At 44.0% G+C, this 19,818-nt stretch overlaps 1 protein-coding gene across 1 annotated transcript; it reads right to left on the bottom strand.

Moving 5' to 3' along the window:
* Positions 1-13,898: 13,898 nt before the first annotated feature.
* Positions 13,899-18,036, bottom strand: LOC120707797 (mitochondrial carrier protein CoAc1-like). Its single transcript, XM_039992804.1, has 7 exons — positions 17,542-18,036; positions 16,653-16,738; positions 16,351-16,558; positions 15,577-15,706; positions 15,229-15,413; positions 14,985-15,116; positions 13,899-14,317 (listed from the first exon to the last, which is right to left on the bottom strand). Exons 1-7 carry the CDS (start codon positions 17,707-17,709, stop codon positions 14,237-14,239), a joined length of 990 nt encoding a protein of 329 aa, XP_039848738.1. The 5' UTR covers positions 17,710-18,036; the 3' UTR covers positions 13,899-14,236.
* Positions 18,037-19,818: the final 1,782 nt, after the last annotated feature.

Genomic DNA, 19,818 nt, shown 5'->3' with positions numbered 1-19,818 from the left:
AGCTATTCTCAATATTTTTCTTGACTGCATAGGTCCTTTGATTTTTGGCCTCATAGGTACTGCTATGGCAATTTGATTTTGTAAATTCCTCACTTGACAAGGACATGGTAAGATCTTAGATATCTTTTTTTTTACATGTGGTTGTTATTTAAATGCTTAATATGTTTATAATGGAGCTGTTGGTGGAGGGTAGTGTTAGAACTATTGGATCGCCTAGGAGTAGATCGAGTGGGAAACTAACTTTCTGTTGAGGAAAATACCTTGCCGATGTCCATGGCGCTGCCGTTATCTCGTGGTATGCCGGAGTCGTTCGAGGTCGAGGCCGGCGTGATGCGGTGACGACGACGCAACAGTGCAGGGACGGCGGTGTCGTGGAACAGGGGCGGCGGGCTTCCCGTCGCTTCCGGCACCTCCTTGGTCGGTCAAGTCGCAGGGGTGGGCGAGTGGGCACGACTTTTTCTTGGCATGCGTGCCTCTGCAGCCCCCACCTCCTCTATATAGTGTCGGCGCGACAGGGGCCCACAACCCAGTTGGGTTGGGCTCCCCCGACCAGAGAGCCGAGTCAAGGGCCCGACTCAGTCGTTGGACCGAGTCGGTGGAGATCAATACTAACATTCTCCCCCTTAGTCTCAACTTTGTACTTTAGACTTCTCAACTTGAACGTAACTCTTTATTTTCTCTTTACTTGCTTTGCTCTTGGCCTCATCTCATTGCAGATTGGTACGTAGGGCGTGCCTCGTCATGACAGTTATCATTTACTATCAGATTAACAGCCACAATACACCTTTCTGTATTGAAACAAGGCCTTAACTTTTCTTTGGGCCCTTTAGTAATCCAGAAATCATAGGCCTCCCGTAAAACCCATGTCGACTTGGGCGGTAGACCTTTAGTAAGTGGATCGGCAAGCATTTGCTTGATACTTTGATGCTCAATGCTTTCATATGATTCTGGATTTTCTCCTTTGCAACATATAACTAAACCGTCAATGTGTTTGGCAGCACACTTGACATGTTGCTATAGAAGTGAAAACATTCGAATGGTATATCGCTGTTGACTACCATTATCAATTCCGGGTAAAGATTTTCTCAACCATTTTGCCTATCCTGTAGTCTCATATCATGCTAAACTTTGGGTACACGACCCACGATATCACAACTATTTTGCTTTGGAGCTTTTCCATAATAAAACTCCAAGCGCGAGTGTTAGCTACTACTCTGGGCTTCACTAAACATCTCGCCAAAATTCAATTCTTTTTACTCATAACCTTTTTGAGAGTACATGTTCCTTTCTTACTTAGCATGAGGCTTACAATACTTTACAAAATTGCAAAATATTCTATAACTCCATTCCAGTGATCTATTGCTGGACTGGACATCTGCAAAAATGTCCCGAATACTCTATGTCAGGGTAAATTCTTTTGAGCACTATTTCTGCTTCCAACAGCTGAAGCACATGGAAGCACTTTCTTTTGATCGATCATATTACGGTTCTTGGAATACTCAAAATTCCAAAACTATTACCCTTGACTATAGGACGGGCCTAGACTTTCTCGCATGCATACTATTTCTCTTTAGAACTCTTTTCAAGTATGCTCTTGCGATATTCCTAATACCCCTTTTCTTTTATCTCGGAGAACTTCCATTCCTAGAGCGAATGATTCTTCACCGAGATTATTTTTATCAAAACTAGAGGTTATAATAACCTTCTTTGAGCTTTGTGGGAAAGGGATTTCCCATCTTGGAACTTTGCATATTTGCAATTTGTCATCTTGACCATTACTTAAAACCCAAAACTTTTTTTTTGTTCCCATAAAACTTTAGATACCACTATTCTGTGATCTGATTTCATTAGATGTTATCCCGATGTTCTTTTCTTTCCAACATCCATCTAATGCAATTCTAAAAGTAGTATGACACCAATGTCTTTATGATTATAAAAGAATCTTTTCATAAGACTGCATAAGATGTCTCATTGTATCTTATCCTTTTCTTTGCACAAGGCCTTTTGCCACAAGTCGTGCCTAGCGACTTTCCACATTCCCTCTGGAGTCACATTTTAATCTTGTAGACCAATTATAGCCTACTGTTTTGGCTCCGTTAGAAACTTATTCTATGTTCCAAAAACAAGTTTGAAGCTTCTAGGTCTCATTACATCTTCCATGGCTTCTCGCCACGTCGATGAATGAGACAACTCAATTTACGACAATCATACAATGTCAAAACATATGTTGAGACAATTGTAGTATTTGATCAGCCTTAGTTCTCGGCATACTTTACTCCCCCAGATTATCCCATCTATTGCAAAGATGGAATATTTTCAAGCTTTTGGTTGGGTTTGTTCTTTACAAGCCTCAAAGGGTGCTTTAAGCACCACCATGCTTAAAACACTACCTTTTCTTTTGGTTGCTTTGAGGATCAACTTTCTGTTCTTTATATTTGGAGCTGAAAACTCCAAGAATCTCGCTTATTTTTATGGTTGGGGTATCAACGTTATGACCGTTGTACTCCCTTTTCGGTCATATTCACTTTAATAGATCATCCTTTAACTTTGAGGAGAATATCTTTGTAAATGTATTTCTTATCTTTCTAATCTTTCTTCTTCTCGAAATATGGCACAAACTTTGCTGCCATAATTTCGAAACTATTATTTTTTAACACTTTTGAACGAGAAGCCTTTCGTTACTTGGTTTATCCACATGATCAAGTCATGCAAAACTATAGGAGTACCATTTTCTCATTCCATTTCAAAAGCTCATAAGAGTTCTTCATTTTTCTTTACTTTTGCAAGTCATGCTTGCAGGCTTGCAGTCTTTACTTTTGGTTCATATACAACTATCTTTTGTCCTTCGACTCTTTTAATTCAACATGCCACTATAGTAGTGCATGAAAATTGCTGGGATAGCTTAAAAGCCCCCCAGACTTCTTCACTTTTATGTGATACTCAAGTAGCATATGAGTCATCACAAAAAAAAAAACTTTCCCAACCATGCAAGATATGAAACTTTAATTGCACTGGTAACAATCAATGCCATAATTTCAGAAATAAATCCAAAAATCATGCTAACACACATGTTCAATTCAAACATATGTCTAACTTATGTCACCATTATCTTTACTATTGAAGGACAAAAAAACACTTTATAGTGATAAAATTTTAGTCACAATGACTAAAACATGCACATATACCTTCTTTTCTGATTAAATCTTCCCATTGGTTTCAATTTAATCAGAAAAATTAAAGAATTACAATATCCGTAAAACTTTAGTGAGAGAAACCAAAAACTTTTTGAAAACAGTTGCATCTCTTTTCCATATTAATTAAAAGTCAGAATGAAACAAGCACTTTTCTTTCTTAACCTCAACTATACAGCTGAGTAACCTCAAAACTTTATATGTAGCGCTGATCGGAATCAACTTTTGTTTGTTAATTTCTCTCTACTTGGAAAGAATTGTGTCGGTGTCCCGACCCCGGGGCCCGGATTCCAACTAGTAAATGCTGCGTGTCTTCTCGTCCCAGATGATGATGTAAGAGGCAACACAGTAACGCACGGTTTATCCTGGTTCCGGCCGCGGGGCCGTACGTCCAGCAAAGGGGGTGTGCGAGGGCACTGTATTATCTTGCACCTGGAGTGCTTGTAGTAGGGGGTACAAGCAAGACGAGAGAGGGAGAGAAGCTCCCAAGTCTCAGCTAGGAGTGGAGTCGGTTGAGATGAGTGCTCAGTAGTCCCTGAACGTCCTCTTGAAGAGAGAAATCAGTGATACCAAGCAGACTAGAGTCCAGACCAGAGAGTCTAAAGGAAGCCCGCCTCCTCCTTTTATAGTTACAAGAAGGGGCGGGACACATGAGTGGGGCATGGAAGTCGTCGTCCTCCCCATGAATCGCGGGGTACAGTGGTCGAACACTGTAGGAAGTATACTGTGGGAAGGCGGCGCGTGTCGCAGTCGTCCTGGATATCATCCTCGGTCCTGCGAAGATCGCGCCGGTCGTCCAGCAGCGTCCCTGCAGGCGGCGTGGTCGTCGCTGGTGGAGTCTTCTATATACGGCGCGGTGGTGTTCAGTGGGTGCTGCGGACTAGGGTCCTGCATGCACCAGCGGCAGTAATGGCGCGCGACGGCCCCGGACCCCCTGGTCGGAGTGCGGGCGTGCACACTAGAAGGTCCGGGGGGACACGTGGAAGTCCTGGACCCCTTCCCCAGTGGGAGGCGAGTCCGGATGGTCGGTGTTGGTAGAACAGTAATGGGAGCAGTGCTGAGCCCGTCTTGTTCCGCGTTGCAGGTCCCAAGGCACTGCTATAACATCCGGGATGGCGGAATGGTGACCGGAGTCAGCGGATGGGATCCCGGTCACATCCACTGTGGGAGTGGCGGCCTGACGCCGCCCGTCCTTTGAGCCATGGCGGAGTGGCTGGCTTTCAATGTCTTCGTACGGCGAGCGGTTGGGCGGCGGGGCCGTTTGTCCTTTGTGTGGAGAGACGGCCCCGAGCGAGGCGGAGAATGAGTTCCTGCTCGAGGGTAGATCCGCTACCCTCGAGCGAGGCGGAGGTGCGTTGCGTGATCGAGGGTCCCGAAGGGAGCCCTCGAGCGAGGCGGAGAATGAGTCATCCGCTCGAGGGTAGATCCGCTACCCTCGAGCGAGGCGGAGATTGTCCAGCGGGCCCGAGAGGGACCCTCGAGCGAGGCGGAGAATGAGTCATCCGCTCGAGGGTAGATCCGCTACCCTCGAGCGAGGCGGAGATTGTCCAGCGGGCCCGAGAGGGACCCTCGAGCGAGGCGGAGAACGAGTCACCCGCTCGAGGGGGATGTGAATGGGTCGTGTGCTGGGCTTCATTGAGTCCTTTCCTTTCTTCCAGATTGGAAGGAGGCCGTGGGCCTAGTTGCCTTAACAGGTGTTTTGTGTTTTTAAAAGCGGTCTTAGTACTCCGATTAGGGTGTCCCTAATTGTGATACCCGACAAATTGTATGTCTTAATTTAATTTAATGTTGGTCAAAATTAAAACATACAACTTTCCTTTACTTTCAATCCTATATCACCGTTGGGCAGAAATAGAACACATGATTAGAATAAAAATTATAATATTGCCATCATAAACTTTGGTTAGAAAATGACAACATCATAATAAACTTTAAATTTCTTTTCTTTTAAGAGCAAATTAATGCTCAACTTGACACTTACAATGGCAAAATGGTGCCAAAACAACCTTTAACTTACAACAGCGGAAGTTTTTTCTTAACCTTAAACTTAAAGGCTGCCTTTTCCCACAGGGAAAAACTCATCTGAGTTTATCTTTCTTTATTGCAGCGGAGAACTTTTCTTTCATTCATAAGCTTTTCTTTGTCTTTCTCTATTCCCTGAAAAATTGATCACTTTGATGCAAAAATGTCAAAGAATTAACACTGAACTCAAAATCACAATGAAATTATAATATTGTTATCATCAACATTGGTCAGAAAATAATAATATCATAATTAACTTTAAACCAATATCTATCTTCTCCTCTATTTAAATTGTCCTGTTGGTTCTAATTTAAATAGAGGTTGAGACTTTTACTTTGCAGCGAAACCATGAATATTCTATATCGAGAAACATGAATATTCTATATCGAGAAACATTATTTTATTCTTTTATTCTCCTAAACAATTTACACATTGGTGTAAAATTGAAAGGAGATCAAAACATAATCAAATTCATCAAACTATCATTGAAACAGGTTTCTGAAAAAGAATATGGCTAATTCTTAAGCTTGACTGTGCAAACAGGCAACCCAGCCTAGGGCGCGGCTTGGCGGCCCAGCACCTGCACGTGCGCGGCCGGCCCACACGCGCGCTCATGCGGCCCATGCACGCCCACTCTTAGCCTGGCTCGGCCCAGCTCGGCGCGCACTCCGCGTCCAGGCCACAACCTGGGCCTGGGCCGGGAAACTCCGCCCCCGCCTTGGCTCAATTCGGTCTGCTCGGTCGCCGGCTGCTCCCGGCCGTCGGATTGTATCCGATGGTCGTCCGCACTTTACGGCTGTACAAAACCCTGGCCGGCGACTCCCCCGTAACCATAGCTTCATTTCTCCTCCCCCCTTTGCCGGTCCAAGCCGGCGGCGCCGCTGCCAGGGCTCTCGCCGGCGTCGCAAGCTCGGGCAGCCGGGGCTCTTGACCATCCACCCTAGAGTTTCCTTTCTTTTCCTCCACTTTCTCTTGTGAAAACGGAGGTAGCAGCCAAGGGTGGCCGGGGAGGAACGTGGCCGGCGCCGCCGTCAGCCCATTCGCCGGTGAGCGTGCTCCACCCGTGCGAGAGCGCGCCGCCGTCGAGCGGCCTGGCGGCGGTGCCCCGAGCCCGCGCGCACTCGTTACCGGCGTCCCGGAGACAAGCGGCGGCCCGAGCTTTCTTTTCCGCGCGGCGTGCCCTTGCCACGCAGAGCTGCGCCGCGCGGCTATGGCCTGCGGTGGAGCTCAGGTAAGCCCCGCCGCCACTTTTCTCTAGGGTTAGGGTTTAAATTTCCTTTCGATTCGAGATCGAATCTTTTCTTTGATTCTTTCCCCCATCTTGTTCTATTCGTTAGAGAGGCTCCGATACCATTGTTAGAACTATTGGATCGCCTAGGAGTAGATCGAGTGGGAAACTAACTTTCTGTTGAGGAAAATACCTTGTCGATGTCCATGGCGCTGCCGTAGAGTTCGTGGTACACCGGAGTCGTCCGAGGTCGAGACCGGCGTGATGCAGTGACGACGATGCAGCAGTGCAGGGGCGGCGGTGTCGTGGAACAAGGGCGGCGGTCTTCCCGTCGCTTTCGGCACCTCCTTGGTCGGTCAAGTCGCAGAGGTGGGCGTGTGGGCACGACTCTTTCTTGGCGTGCGTGCCTCTGCAGCCCCCACCTCCTCTATATAGTGCCGGCGCGACAGGGATCCACAACCCAGTTGGGTTGGGCTCCCCCGACCAGAGAACCGAGTCAAGGGCCCGACTCAGTCATTGGACCGAGTCGGTGGAGATCAATGCTAACAGGTAGCTGGTCCCTAGTGCATCATACCCAAGGGATGGGGGAAGCAGGCACCTTTAAGGCTCATGGGCTCATGTATCCAACCAAATCTTGCTATTAGTAAGTTTGAAATTCATCATGCTTCATATGTGATTGATGTAGCTATTAGTTTATTTGATGGTGTTAAGGCTATTTCGTGATGGCACATAATTTTGCTCGATTATGTGCCCTGCTTGGAAGCCCAAGCCTTGACCCTTCTGGGAAGTGAATATTAAAAGGAAAATTAAAAATATCTTCTATTTAATATTTGCAATTAGTTCAGAGAGCCTTTTTTATACTCTTATGTGCTAAATGTTGCTATTAGTAAAGTTATTCTATCATGCTTCATATGTGATTGATCTAGCTATAAATTTATTGATGGTGCTAAGGCTATTCTGTGATGGCTTATTTTGCTCGATTATGGGCCCTGTTTGGAAGCCTTGACCTTCTGGGCAGTGAACATTAAAATTTAAAAGGAAAAAATATCTTCTATTTAATGTTTGCAATTAGTTCAGAGAGTGTTTTTATCCTCATGTGTCCGGTCTGGAAAGATTTCTATCCGTCCGTATCCGATTTCGAGTATCCAGTATCTATAACCGATCCGTATCCAAATGCTCAAAAGTTACATTTTTATGATGTCGATATCCATTACAATTTTATTCGGCAAAAACTAACACTATCTATATTCGAACATAAATATGAAAATAAATACGATATCAGTAATATCTGCTCATATCCGATCCGTTTACATCTCTACTCAACTGTCAGAGTCAGACACTCAGACAATCAGTAGTGATCGAGTTGATACCGATCGAAAGATCGCGAGATCATAATTAACCCTCGCTTCCGGCGCCTATGGCTATCCTTCGTGACAACTTTGCCAACAAAATTTGCAAAAGGCATGCATGCATCCAGCCTCGTGACCGGTTGTGCGTTGGCCAGCAACAACGGCACATGCCTGCAGCGGGCCGGGCTGGGGCGCCGATCACGTCCATGGCACCATCCATCATGCAATGTAATTGACCTGCAGCCTGCAGACATGTCGATCGTCTCCCACGAGCTTTCGCTTCAATCGGAGCTGAAATTCCATTACTTAGGCCTCCTCCAGCGGCACTGCCGACTTCGCCACCAGCGTAGAGGAAAGAGGAGGCCGGCACAGTGGCAGCAGAGTCTCGGGGTGCGTGCAGTGTGAGAAGGAGGAGCTTCACGCTAGCCGAAAAGGAGAGCGCGAGCGCGATTGACCCTGCACTGTTTATCAACTAAACAAATAATTTCATTGGCGACATCGCCGGCCTTTGGAAGAGGCCTTAAATCCAGGAGTACTGCATAGCACAGTACATGTCACTGCTCTTCACATTTCGATCTCCTCATTGTCTCATGCTGTATCGCGCCGGAGGGGAGCACGGCTTTGAGACTGTGTTTAGTTCGCCAGAAAATTTGAGTTTTGGTAATTTAGCATATTTTGTTGTTGTTTAACAAATTATATTATGTCTAATTATGAATTAATTAAACTTAAAAAATTCATCTAATATAAAACAGTTATACTGCATAATTAGTTTTTTAATTACATTTAATGTTCTATATATGTGTCAAATATTCGCTGTGATATGTACTTTAGAAAAAAATTTAGACCTAAACATGGCCTACTCGACCTGGAGTCTTGTTGTGTCAGCTAGCTAGCGCGCAGGGACGACGTGCCCGGCTGTCATGCTATCAAGGACTACTACTTCGGCCCACCCCAAAGCTCAGCGAGCCCGCAAGCCCAATCTAAAGTCTGTCGGCCCAGCCTGGAAGAATTAATCGAGCAAGGCGTGATGCTGTTCGCTGCCTTCCTTCTTAAGACCTTCTTCTCCAAGATGAGCATAACATTGTAATAGGAATAGACATTGGCCGGCTTGCGGAGAAGTTGAGTGTCGCACTATACTCGTGAGTTTATCCAGTACTATCCGACGCCACATAGGTCACAATCCTTTTTTTTTAATGCTAACTGGGATATGCTCTACTGCACATGATAACTACTAAAATCGTTTTATGTTATAGTGGGATATGGAGTTGTTTTATCCTAACCGGGATAGACTAATGGAGTTTTCTGGCTACATGGTAGCCCTGTTCAACCACGGATTCACCAAACTGCGCATGAACAACATTTAAGTTACTCGTCATGCGCAGTTCTAGGCTGAACGATTTGGTCAAACTGTGTTGAACATTAGTCTGATCAGCGACATGGCACCACTAGGAAACATACAATATATTAAGAAGAGTAGATGTACCAATGGGAGGGAACGTCTTAAATTAGCAAACGACTTAGACTAAACACAACATAAGGGGGCTTTTGAGGATTTGTTTTCCGTTTATCTGTAATTCTATAATATTTGGGTGACTACATAATTTTTGTACCTGTGTTATAAATAGCAGCTGATCGAAGGATTTTTTTGCCAAGTGTTTCTTGAATAATCGGACCATTCAATCACTAAGTAGATTATTATTTTTGCTAACATTGTTGGTTCCATGGTTCTTAAGGCGTCGCCTAGGCGACACCTAGTCGTCCAAGCGCTCAAAAATCCAAGGCGTCCGCCGACGCCATGCCAAAAGAGAAGCCAACTGAGAGGGAGGGTGAGGGAGGAGGGAGAGGAAGAGGAGGGGAAGGATTTCGACGATCTGCGGGGGAAGGGGGACAAGAGGGAGGGGGTGGTGCCCTACCTGAGCATGGTGAGGAAGGTGGGAGAGGGAGCGCCGACGAGCTTCGGCGGCGCGAGGGCCTGGCGACGGTGCGCGGGTCCGGTAGTGGTGTCGCGCGGGGCCAGCGGCGGCGTCTGGCGGAGCAGCAAGGGCAGACCGGCGGCGGCTGCGGGAGGAGGAGCGACGGCGGGCCGGCGGCGCGAAGGGAGAGGGAGAGCTGAGAGGGCAGAGTGCTGGGCAGAGGGCAACGGCGGCGCGGATGAGGAGCTCATTGAGTGGGAGAGGGTTCTGGAGGGTGGAGATGCTATTGTTGGGCTGGGCCTAACTGTTGGGCTGGGCAGCAGCCTGTACCTTGCCCTCTTCTTTGTCTTTTTTACTTTTTTTATTTCCTATTTCTTTTCATTTCCTCCTTGTGGCATATGGGTAAGGCGTCGCCTTGCTCGCCTAGGCGTCGCCTCGCCTTGCAGACGAGGTCGCTCGCCGTGCCTCGTCTTAACGCTTTAAGAACCATGGTTGGTTCATGCTTCAAATTGTGATTGCTGTTAGTGGTAAGTGGTAACTAACTAGAACTATCATGGGGCTGTTGTAAAAAGTTCATATGATCACAGCAATCCATATTTTTTTAGATTAAAATTGCTAGCTACAGGGGTATTGATTTTTTTTAGAAAAACTTAAAACTATATGAAATTTGGATCAGCCATTTGTCATTGTGACAAACTAAAAGTTTATAGGAAATGATTTGGTTGACTGATTTATGGGTTGGTTTCATGGAACTACAACTCTTGGCCCCATGTATCAAGAAATTACAACTATTGTCCTTGCGTTTTAGGGTAATCCCAACCTATGGTGTCCATAGATGATATCTGTGATGCCACATAACTAAGCCATCTCCGTTAGAAACTACACTCTATAACTCATGGTTTTTTATTGTGGGCTCTAATAAATTTATTCTCAATCCTCTCCCCCTATCACATTTGTTTTCCACTATCATGAAGACACTACCTTCTCCCAATGCAAATTTAATATTGTCTAGTGTATTGGATTTCGTATTGAAATTGAGTTTTGCATGAGACCCGATTTCTTCCCCTATCTCCTCTCTCTCATTTATTATAGTGTCATGTAAGCTAAAAATGAGTATGTGGCATTGTATATAACAAGATGCTACAACTTTTAAAAAACCTAAAAGAACACCTAGGTAGACTCACTTGTCAGCCAGTTGCAGCATTCACAACTCGATCTCATGTGGCACGTCATCATCAGACTCAGCCCATGCCAGGCACGCAAGAACCTATTTGCAGACCTCTGATGTGGCTTGTCGGAATGTGGTTGTGAAATGATGCATTTGGCTGATAGATTGTCCTGTCTAATTGTTCTATTTGGGTTTTGACTTTTGAGAAAGTTGCAATCTTTTGTTATTGCAAGTGTAACTAGTCATGGTTTTATAATATATATTGTGTCCATTAGTTGTTGTTCCTAGATACAAGATAATTGTAGTCTTATGATCGTGAGTTACTCCATATATTCATTTAATACACTGATCTAATTGATCAGTTGAGCTTTTCATCGATACATTAATGCATTTAGTTTATCTTGTATTTCAAATAAAGATGAGAATTACTGCAACACCACTATACATCTAGTTTTATATGTAAAAGCATGATGTACCCAAATTTACCATAAACATTTTTGTTTACTGAAAGTGTCTGCTATATATTAACTTGTTAGAAGAATTATTGCAGTTACTGATGGCAAATCACTTCTGTTTCCCTGTGTTGAGTCTGGCAATCGGAAGTGCACAGGTGATTCAAAACATGCACTTTGGTAAAATCCATATTGAGGTGGATAATTCTAATGATTCAAGGCAAAGTAGTGTACCCACCACATAGACACTTCGAAACCATCCTTTACAAGGGAGTGTGCAGTGGCTTGAGAGCAGGAGAACATTCAAGCCGCAGCATACGCGTGTGGTTCAGCTATCCTAACTTGTACCTCGAAGCTTTCAAGTCGAATGTTGTTTGGTACAGATTTAAGGATCAGACATGCACCCACAGATAGTGCATGCTGGTGCATGCTGGTGCGCCGGCTCACAGGTACAAGTTGAGGAGCTTCCCTTTGAGGCTGGCTACCACCATCGTAGCCTACAAGCTGACTAGGCGGTCCTACATTTCGGGCAGAATACCATATTTGACATCTACAAAGCACTTAGGGATTACTCAAGCAACGCAGGTGGCATATATGAGCTAGTTTTACTGACCAAATCTTCGGCGCTGTCCTAGAGGTCATGCGCTTTCCTGAGGTCCGAGAGGCTCTAATCTATCATATGAGAATTAGGGAGGGTAAGCCGACCTACAGGTTGTCTACTACTTCAACAAATGAGACTTATGAGAAGCGATCAGGCGCGGCCCTGAGGTTTACGAGCCCATTTGCGGAGCTAATGTGCTGTCTATGGTGAGTCTGCTCTGCACAAGAGCTGACGGAGGATCCGTCGTGACGTTCGGATGACTGTTGTTGCACCTTAATATATCTCTGTACTTTACTTCCAGATTCTGATGTGATGCAATATATATTTATTGCACCTTGTCGTGCACCCAACAAACATGTGTTCGGAGTATGTTATGTTAATCCAATCAAATTCAAATGCACTAGAATATTAAGAGTTTTTTAGCGATGAAATTTTGAGATTAAGGTTATTTGAAATTATTTGTACTTTATTTGATGCATTTAATTTACTTGTACATCTAAAACTAATTGATAAAATCTTTGGTTACTTGCAATGTTGAAAAATCGATGTCCCTAACATTGGCACCGACTCCTTATGTGTGCCCTTACCCACACTATTTTCTCTGTGGATATCTTCACATCAACACTAATATAGGAAACCAACTCTGGAACTCAAATTTTTATTCACAACTCAACTTCATACAATATGAGACTCTTATACTTTTATGTGACTACCCTACCACACTCAACTCATGCCATCCAATGGTATGTCACTCAACTCTCTATGGCGGCTACCTATGTCATCTCCAAATGGTTTTTACTTGACATCTTTGTCATCTCCTACTTAAGACCTCTTATGCCATGGACTCCATAGCTCATATGATTTTTTTCATATGTGTCCATCTTCTACCCACTTCCTATAAAATATCTAACTCTATAATTTTCCTCATGCTTATCTAACCATACAAATATCTAGTTTCTAGAGTATTCCACATTTACCATGAAGCATGGCAACCATGGTTCATGCATACTCTCTAATATTCTAGAAGCTTTCACAAGTATGCATTGCTATTTCCAACACTCCCCTTCAATGCATACTTGTCTCGGGTGACCGGACCACTGCGCGTCGTCCCTTGCATCTTCTGTGCTGAACGCGATCTCGTTGTGCGGAAAACATGCAATACCACTGAACACGATCTCGTTGTGCGGAAAACGCAATCTCGTTGTGCGGAAAACATGCGAACACACCCTCATTGTGCAATCCAAGAATAAATCTTGAAAAAACCCACTAGAATTTGTCCCTGCTAGTATCGAACCTCCGACCTCTAGTTCCAGCCTTTTGAAACAACCATCGGTTGTGTAGCTTGTGATGGGAGATTAAAACTTTATTTGACTTTATTTTAATTGTAAAAAAATCTAATACTCTATGAATGTAATAAATTATTTCAAAACTGAAATATATGAATTTTCATTCTGGCATTTTTTTGTTTCAGTCGTAATTTTGGCAAATTTTTAACCGGTTAGTTCATTTATGACGTTATGAACCTTATTACCATATCTGTATTATATTTCAGGCAAATTTTTACTCGTACAGAATCTATGGCATTATGAAAATTCATAGTGTCGAATGGGCACACGCCCAAAGTTTAAATGTCGGCTACGCCTATGCTCATATGTGCAAATTTCAGGTCTATTCAGTGCTAGGCTACTTGCTCGACTCTGCAAGTCTGAACTTACGATTGATAGCCAAACACGGCATGAGTAGTTCAGGCCCTTTTTTTAAGAGGGTATGTACATAGGACGCACGCAACCACTCCCAAAGATTGGAACCGTATGTGTACCCATAGCAAACCATCAATAAATCCTAAAAAAACACACCAGATTTTGTCCCTGCCAGGGTTCTTATAACTGTAAGCTATAAGAACCCTATACGCCTAATTCCAGTTCCCACGACCGGCAGGCACGCGTTGACAAGATCCATGGTCTAGCGAATAGCTTAGAATCACAAGCCAAGGTGCACATACGAAACAACATTTATGCAAAAATATGGAATTTGCCATTACAGGAAACTCGAGCAGAAGACAAGTAGTGGTTAAGGCTAAGCTTCTGTAATCTTGTCACCAGATGTAAATGAGTGGGGAACACTAGAATGAAAGAATATATCAGGTAGCTGTTACATGAAACAATTAGTACTTGGTAACAGAGTTGCGGACGACACTGCTTCATTGGGTTGCAGCTTCATACGGCATTTCCAAGCCTCGGAAATCCTTGTTCTGCTAGCTGTCCGCCTGGAGAAGAGATCAACCAAAATTAAGCAGGGCCATGGCCAGAGCTTCACTTCTCTCTCGGAGGTATCTTCAGAAAATGCTTCACGGTGTCATACGCGGTGAAACCAATAGCCACTGAGGGCACCACCTATAAAAGGACCCATGTTTTAAGATTACACATAATAACATGACAATCATAGTAACCATCTAAATATAAGTCGAAGAAGTATTCAACAAGTAAACAGACGAATTCGCTACATCCGCCACCAAGATAAATCACTAAAATATTCTATTCAGTAGGGAGAATATAATTATTTCAGTTTAAAAATATGAATTTGCTGCATCCAACACAGATATACAAGAAAACTCACAAGCTACTAAGAAGAACCAGGTCTACTAATAAAAGGTGTTCAAGCTCACAACAAGGTTATAGAGGTTTCCTGACAAAGGGTTTTAAAGAGAGCATAAAACACCAAAATGAAAAGGTACAAACTGATAAGGTTCCCACAGAAATAAGAAGTTGCTAGTCTACTTTTATTTTCCAATAACAGATATTAAAAGAAATGTCTTACAATTTCACGCGGACAGGAAAAATATGCAGCAGTATTCACAATGAAGGAACAGAATACAAGTTCTTCAAACCAAGAATGCAAGACTTTCAGACACTGTTATAGTGGCCCTAGTTGCAATAGGTTCTGTTCAGCATTTTTGTAATCATGCCACTTAGGAGTTGGGATAGAACATCAGGGTAAACAACTAAGCATGCAAAGTCAAATAATCCGAACCTAAATATCAAGGAATATCTTCATAAATACCTTGATGTAATTGAGGCTCAAGCCAGCAAATAATTGTCTCCATCCCTGTGTTTGTTTAATGGCTATAAGACCCTGGAATGTGCCTGTTATTCGTGGGCCACCAAATTGTCCGTTCTGTTGCTGATTTTGAACCTACAAAAAGGGAAGCAAATACAAAACAGTCAGAATGCTAAAAATAACAAACAAGAAAAACAATATCTTCTTACAATGATAATCATAAACGGAGACTGTTCAAATATTGTACCTGCATCTGTCTCCTGACAACATCTAGCGGATAGGTCAGAGTCTGTCCAAATAAACCAGCAGCAGCACCACATGACAGCTTCAATGTTACCGAATTTTTGTAATCATCTGGTACATGTGCCTTCAGTCCTTCATATATGTAGAATTTAAGACCAGCATAAGGAAGTATTCCCATGAGCGTTGGACCTGATGGAGAATATTTCAGATGAGCCCCAACACTAAACAGAATCCAGACAATAATTAAAATATGGCTGGGCCCAAATCTACACTGGTTAGCACTTTAATGACCTAACAAGAGATTTTACAAGTGCTTGAATAGGCATTAATGACAATATGAACGAAGCCATACCTACACCTCGGTAAAGAGCTCGCACTCCACCTTCTGAGTAAACACCTCTAAAGACATCCATTATTCCTCCATATGTTGGCTGAGGACTTGCTCTTTTCAAAGCTCTGCTGAGTTGGTCTGAACTATTGACCTATGATCAAAGATAATCATACCATTATTCAGCGCTGAAAGCTGCTTCTGTTTGGTGTTTGGAATAGATACCACAGGCAATTCTAAGAATTTTTATGTCGAAGATGATCTAATAGGAATATAGGATGGTGGGTACCAGATAGAATTTCAGTTACCCACCAGTTTAGCCAAAAGAACTACAGTTACCGTTACATGAACCCGATATGGTCCTAACAAGGACCTTGGACACAGTTTTGAGTTTAGCTAGCATTTACATGCAGTACATGTGTAAATACTACTACCTTATTTGACAAATTAGTCTTACTATGGACATTGACATGAACTTTGACAGAAAAATTTAAGCACCAATGTGTCTTAGAAAAATAGAAAAATGTACTCACAAATAATCTAACATCTTTTTTTATTTAACCAATTCAGATGCTCACATAAAAATTAATCATGATGCAATGTGATTGTCAGAGATCAAAACTTAGTTGAGTAATTTATCGATCACTGTTACATGAAGCAACTTATCTTAACACTAGATCCTTGCTCCAAAATGAAGTATAGATGTTGTAAAGACTTAAGACAGTAATCCAGAATGACAAAAGCATGGTAACAAAGGAGTTGCCATCAAGAAGACATAATAACTGGTGAAGTAAAAACCTGGAAAGCAAGCTTAGTCCGGGCCAAATCCAAGGGATAAGTACACAACACAGCAGTTCCCCCTGATGCTGAGCCAGCTAAAAGATCTACTAAAGGCCCTGTCCCCAGTGAGGGACAGTTATTCAAGATCCAACACCGGTATCGCTCATATGCCATGAAATGTAGTGCAGCATAAGGAATAATTCTCAGCACACTAGCACCATTTCCCCTGGAGGTAGCATCAATATAAGGTTAGCAAGCAATATTATATCATACCACAACGATTCAACCCAAATACTATATTGGTTCGAATTGCTACGTACTTGTAAAATCCCTTGATTCCATCATGTTGTCTCACTTTCTTCAATGATTTGAGAACTCCAAGAGATCCAAACTCATTTGTTCTAGTCTACAAAAGCAGAATAAATATGAATGAGAAATAACATGCATTAATCTCAAAATAACATCAGGCCTAGAATGGATGTTCAAAAGTAATCATGCAATTGGATAGCTTTCATAGCATGTAGCATCTACAGAGCCATGACAAGAAGAATTTTCACTGAACACCATCAATATCAGGACATTTCTACATCCGAGAAAATGGAAGCCATCTAGCACAAATCTAATCTTATATAGGATCTTAGTTATCTCCTGGTGGTCCCACTTCTTATATGCTACTGTGAACTCTCTGGTATTTCCGTTGATGAAATGGAAATGGGGTGGATCCTCGTATCGAAAAAAAAATTATCTCCTGGTGGCACCAATTTCGTCGATACAAAATACATGATTATGCTCTAGCATCCTAAAACTACCAGCACGGAGTGCTTACGCGGCAAAATCAATCTAACTCTTCACAAAGAGGGCTGTGATTACCATAGTTTCAGACTAAGAAAAAGCGCCTCGTTCTCCACATTTAATACTGAGAGTCTGAGACGTGACAGAATTCGAAATAATCTTTTGACTAGGAATCTTGAAACCAAGTCTTGTCTAAAGCAATTCACATTCAGCGACTACACCGGCAGACTAGTTTTAATTGCGCATACAAACATTTGGATCCCCGCATCACTAGGAAACACTAGGGAATAAATAAAATATAATCCCAGGAAATTTATCTACAAACCGGTACGCTCACGCAGGGAGACCACAAACCGACGTACTAGTATTACACGGGTTTATCCATTCCACGGGTACGAGCGAGAGGACCGCACGAACCTGCAGCAGTATCTTGACGCGCTCGAGCGGCGCGATGGCGGTCTTGGAGAAGGCTCCTGCGACGCCGCCGGCGATCATCTCCTTGGCGAAGACGGGCATGAGGTCGAGCGCGCAGAGGTCGACCCGGGCCGCCGCCACGGCCGCCGAACCCTGCGAGGAGGAGCCCATCCCGCCGCCGGGCTCCTCTCATTCAAATCAAAACACCCCCGCGCGGGAATCTGCGGAGGTCCGAAGGGGATCCCACCAGACCGGGCGCGCCGCGCGGCACGGCGACGCCGCCGGCCCCCGCCGCCGCAGCCGCCGACGAATTTGACCGCGGCGAGCCGGCGGGCGCGGACGGCTTGCGGGTGGCTCTTCGCTTTGTGCGTGTTTTCCTCAAGAGGGAAGGGGCGCGGTCGCGGACGAGTAATATGCGGGGGAATCTTCGTTATCGTTAAATATCAGCCGGAAACCGACTCGGCTTGAGGTAGGTCGTGTCGTGTGACTCGAAGGTTCGCTTTCACTTTTTCACACCTCAGCCGGAAAATCATCATGGGTATGTTTAGATCCGTAAAACAGGGGTAAAAAGAGTCATATCGGATATTGTGGCACACTGTAGTATTTTTCATTTGTTTGTGGTAATTATTGTCCTACTGTGACCTAATTAGGCTTAAAAGATTCGTCTCGTCGTATACATTAAAATTATGTAATTAATTTTTTATTTATTTATATTTAATACTCCATGCATGAGGTAAAAAATTTAATGTAATAGATGAATAGTGAAATTTGGAGAGAGAAATTTTGGAAGTAAACACAACCTTGCGGCGGGTCTGGTCGATGAGTACTTGATACTCCCTCCATCTATTTCTATGGCGTATGCACTTGTAGTGCAGAGACCAAGGCAGCCTTGGGCCTGCGCCATCGTTGGAGCCTGCAGTAACTGTGATGGGCTGTTTAGTTGGAGGGTGAAATGGAATAGAACGGTTCTCTTCTAGATTTGAAGAATGAAATGGCTCTGATGGAATGATTCCATTTGTTGTATGGTAGGAGGGATGAGGATCGACAGGCTCATGTTCCTTTCTCCCTCCCCTTCCCTGGCCTCCCCTTCCGTGAGCGGCGCTGCGAGCATGCTCCGCCCCACCGCAGTAGCAATGTGGCCATCGGTAGGGTCCTCCGCCACCCATTGGTCCGCTGCCGCCCCAATTGGCCACGCGCAACTCGATTCCACGCCGCCGTCGGATTCGTCGCGATGCAGCTCAAATCGGTCCTCCGCACCCGATTCGTCGCAGCCGCCGCCGGATTCATCGAAGCCGCCGCCCAATTCGTAGCAGCCGCCGCCCAATTCGTCGAGCCACCATTCAAATCGGTCCTCCACTGCCTGATTCATCTGCGCCGCCGCCTGATACGCCGCGTCTCTGCCAGATTCATCGCGTTGTTGCCCAAATCGAAGCCGGGCGCACCTGATTCATCTCCGCACGCCTATGGGAGCCAGAGCTTGGGGTTGTCGCCGCCCAGCTGCATGCGCTCCGGGCAGGCAGGAGTCGCGAGGTCCGGCTCCGAGCAGGCAGTCATCGCGGGGAGAGGCTGGTGCGAGCTCGAGATGGAAGGAGACGATGTTGAAGTGGGATGTCATTTCGGAGGAGCGAGCCGGTCCCGAATATTGAGCGAATATTCGCTCCGTGGGACACCAAACAAAGATAGAGCCGCTCCATCACGGTTGGCTCCCCAACCAAACAGCACTGCCCATAAAAACAGATTTTGCTCGTGCGCCCTAGAAAATTAGATGGAGGGAGTACGTACTACTAGTATGAAATTTATTGGTGCAAAATAAAGATGGTAAAAATTGGCATGTCTCGTTTTTGTGAAATGAGAGTGAATTAAAAATGTATACTCCCTCCGCCCTAAAAAAAACAAATCACTCCAAGATTCGAAATTTGTCAAAAAAACAAATCATCTTATCCAAATTACAAAGTGTAGGTGCATGTAAGAATTAATTAGTGTCAAATATGAGTAATAAATAGAAGTAAATATGGTCATTTCAATTTTTTTATTAATTTGTCCTATAATTGTCAGGATGATTTGTTTTCTGGTACAGAGGGAGTAGCTCTTAATTCCAAATAATCCTATGGTGCAAAATGAAATCTGCATGCCATGCTTTTCTAATCTTTCACAATTTTTTTAGAGTATTACTCCCTCCATCTACTTTTATAAGGCGTACACGCATATCAAGATTCAAACTTTATAATCTTTAACCAATAATTTTTTATTTTTATAATATAAATTTTATATGATTGGATT

This window comes from Panicum virgatum, chromosome 5K (genome assembly GCF_016808335.1).
Source record: "Panicum virgatum strain AP13 chromosome 5K, P.virgatum_v5, whole genome shotgun sequence".
Lineage (NCBI taxonomy): Eukaryota > Viridiplantae > Streptophyta > Magnoliopsida > Poales > Poaceae > Panicum > Panicum virgatum.
The sequence above is the reverse complement of the archived record's forward strand: the minus strand, read 5'-3'. Positions and strand labels throughout refer to the sequence as shown.

Bases quoted from the DNA above. Each gene is read 5' to 3' on its own strand.
- LOC120707797 (XM_039992804.1), bottom strand. From the start codon at position 17,709: ATGGGCTCCTCCTCGCAGGGTTCGGCGGCCGTGGCGGCGGCCCGGGTC. The intron at 16,559-16,652 runs GTACGTAGCAAT...TGCTACCTCCAG, and splicing joins GGAATCAAGGGATTTTACAA to GGGAAATGGTGCTAGTGTGC. The intron at 15,707-16,350 runs GTTTTTACTTCA...CTTTGATCATAG, and splicing joins GGACTAAGCTTGCTTTCCAG to GTCAATAGTTCAGACCAACT.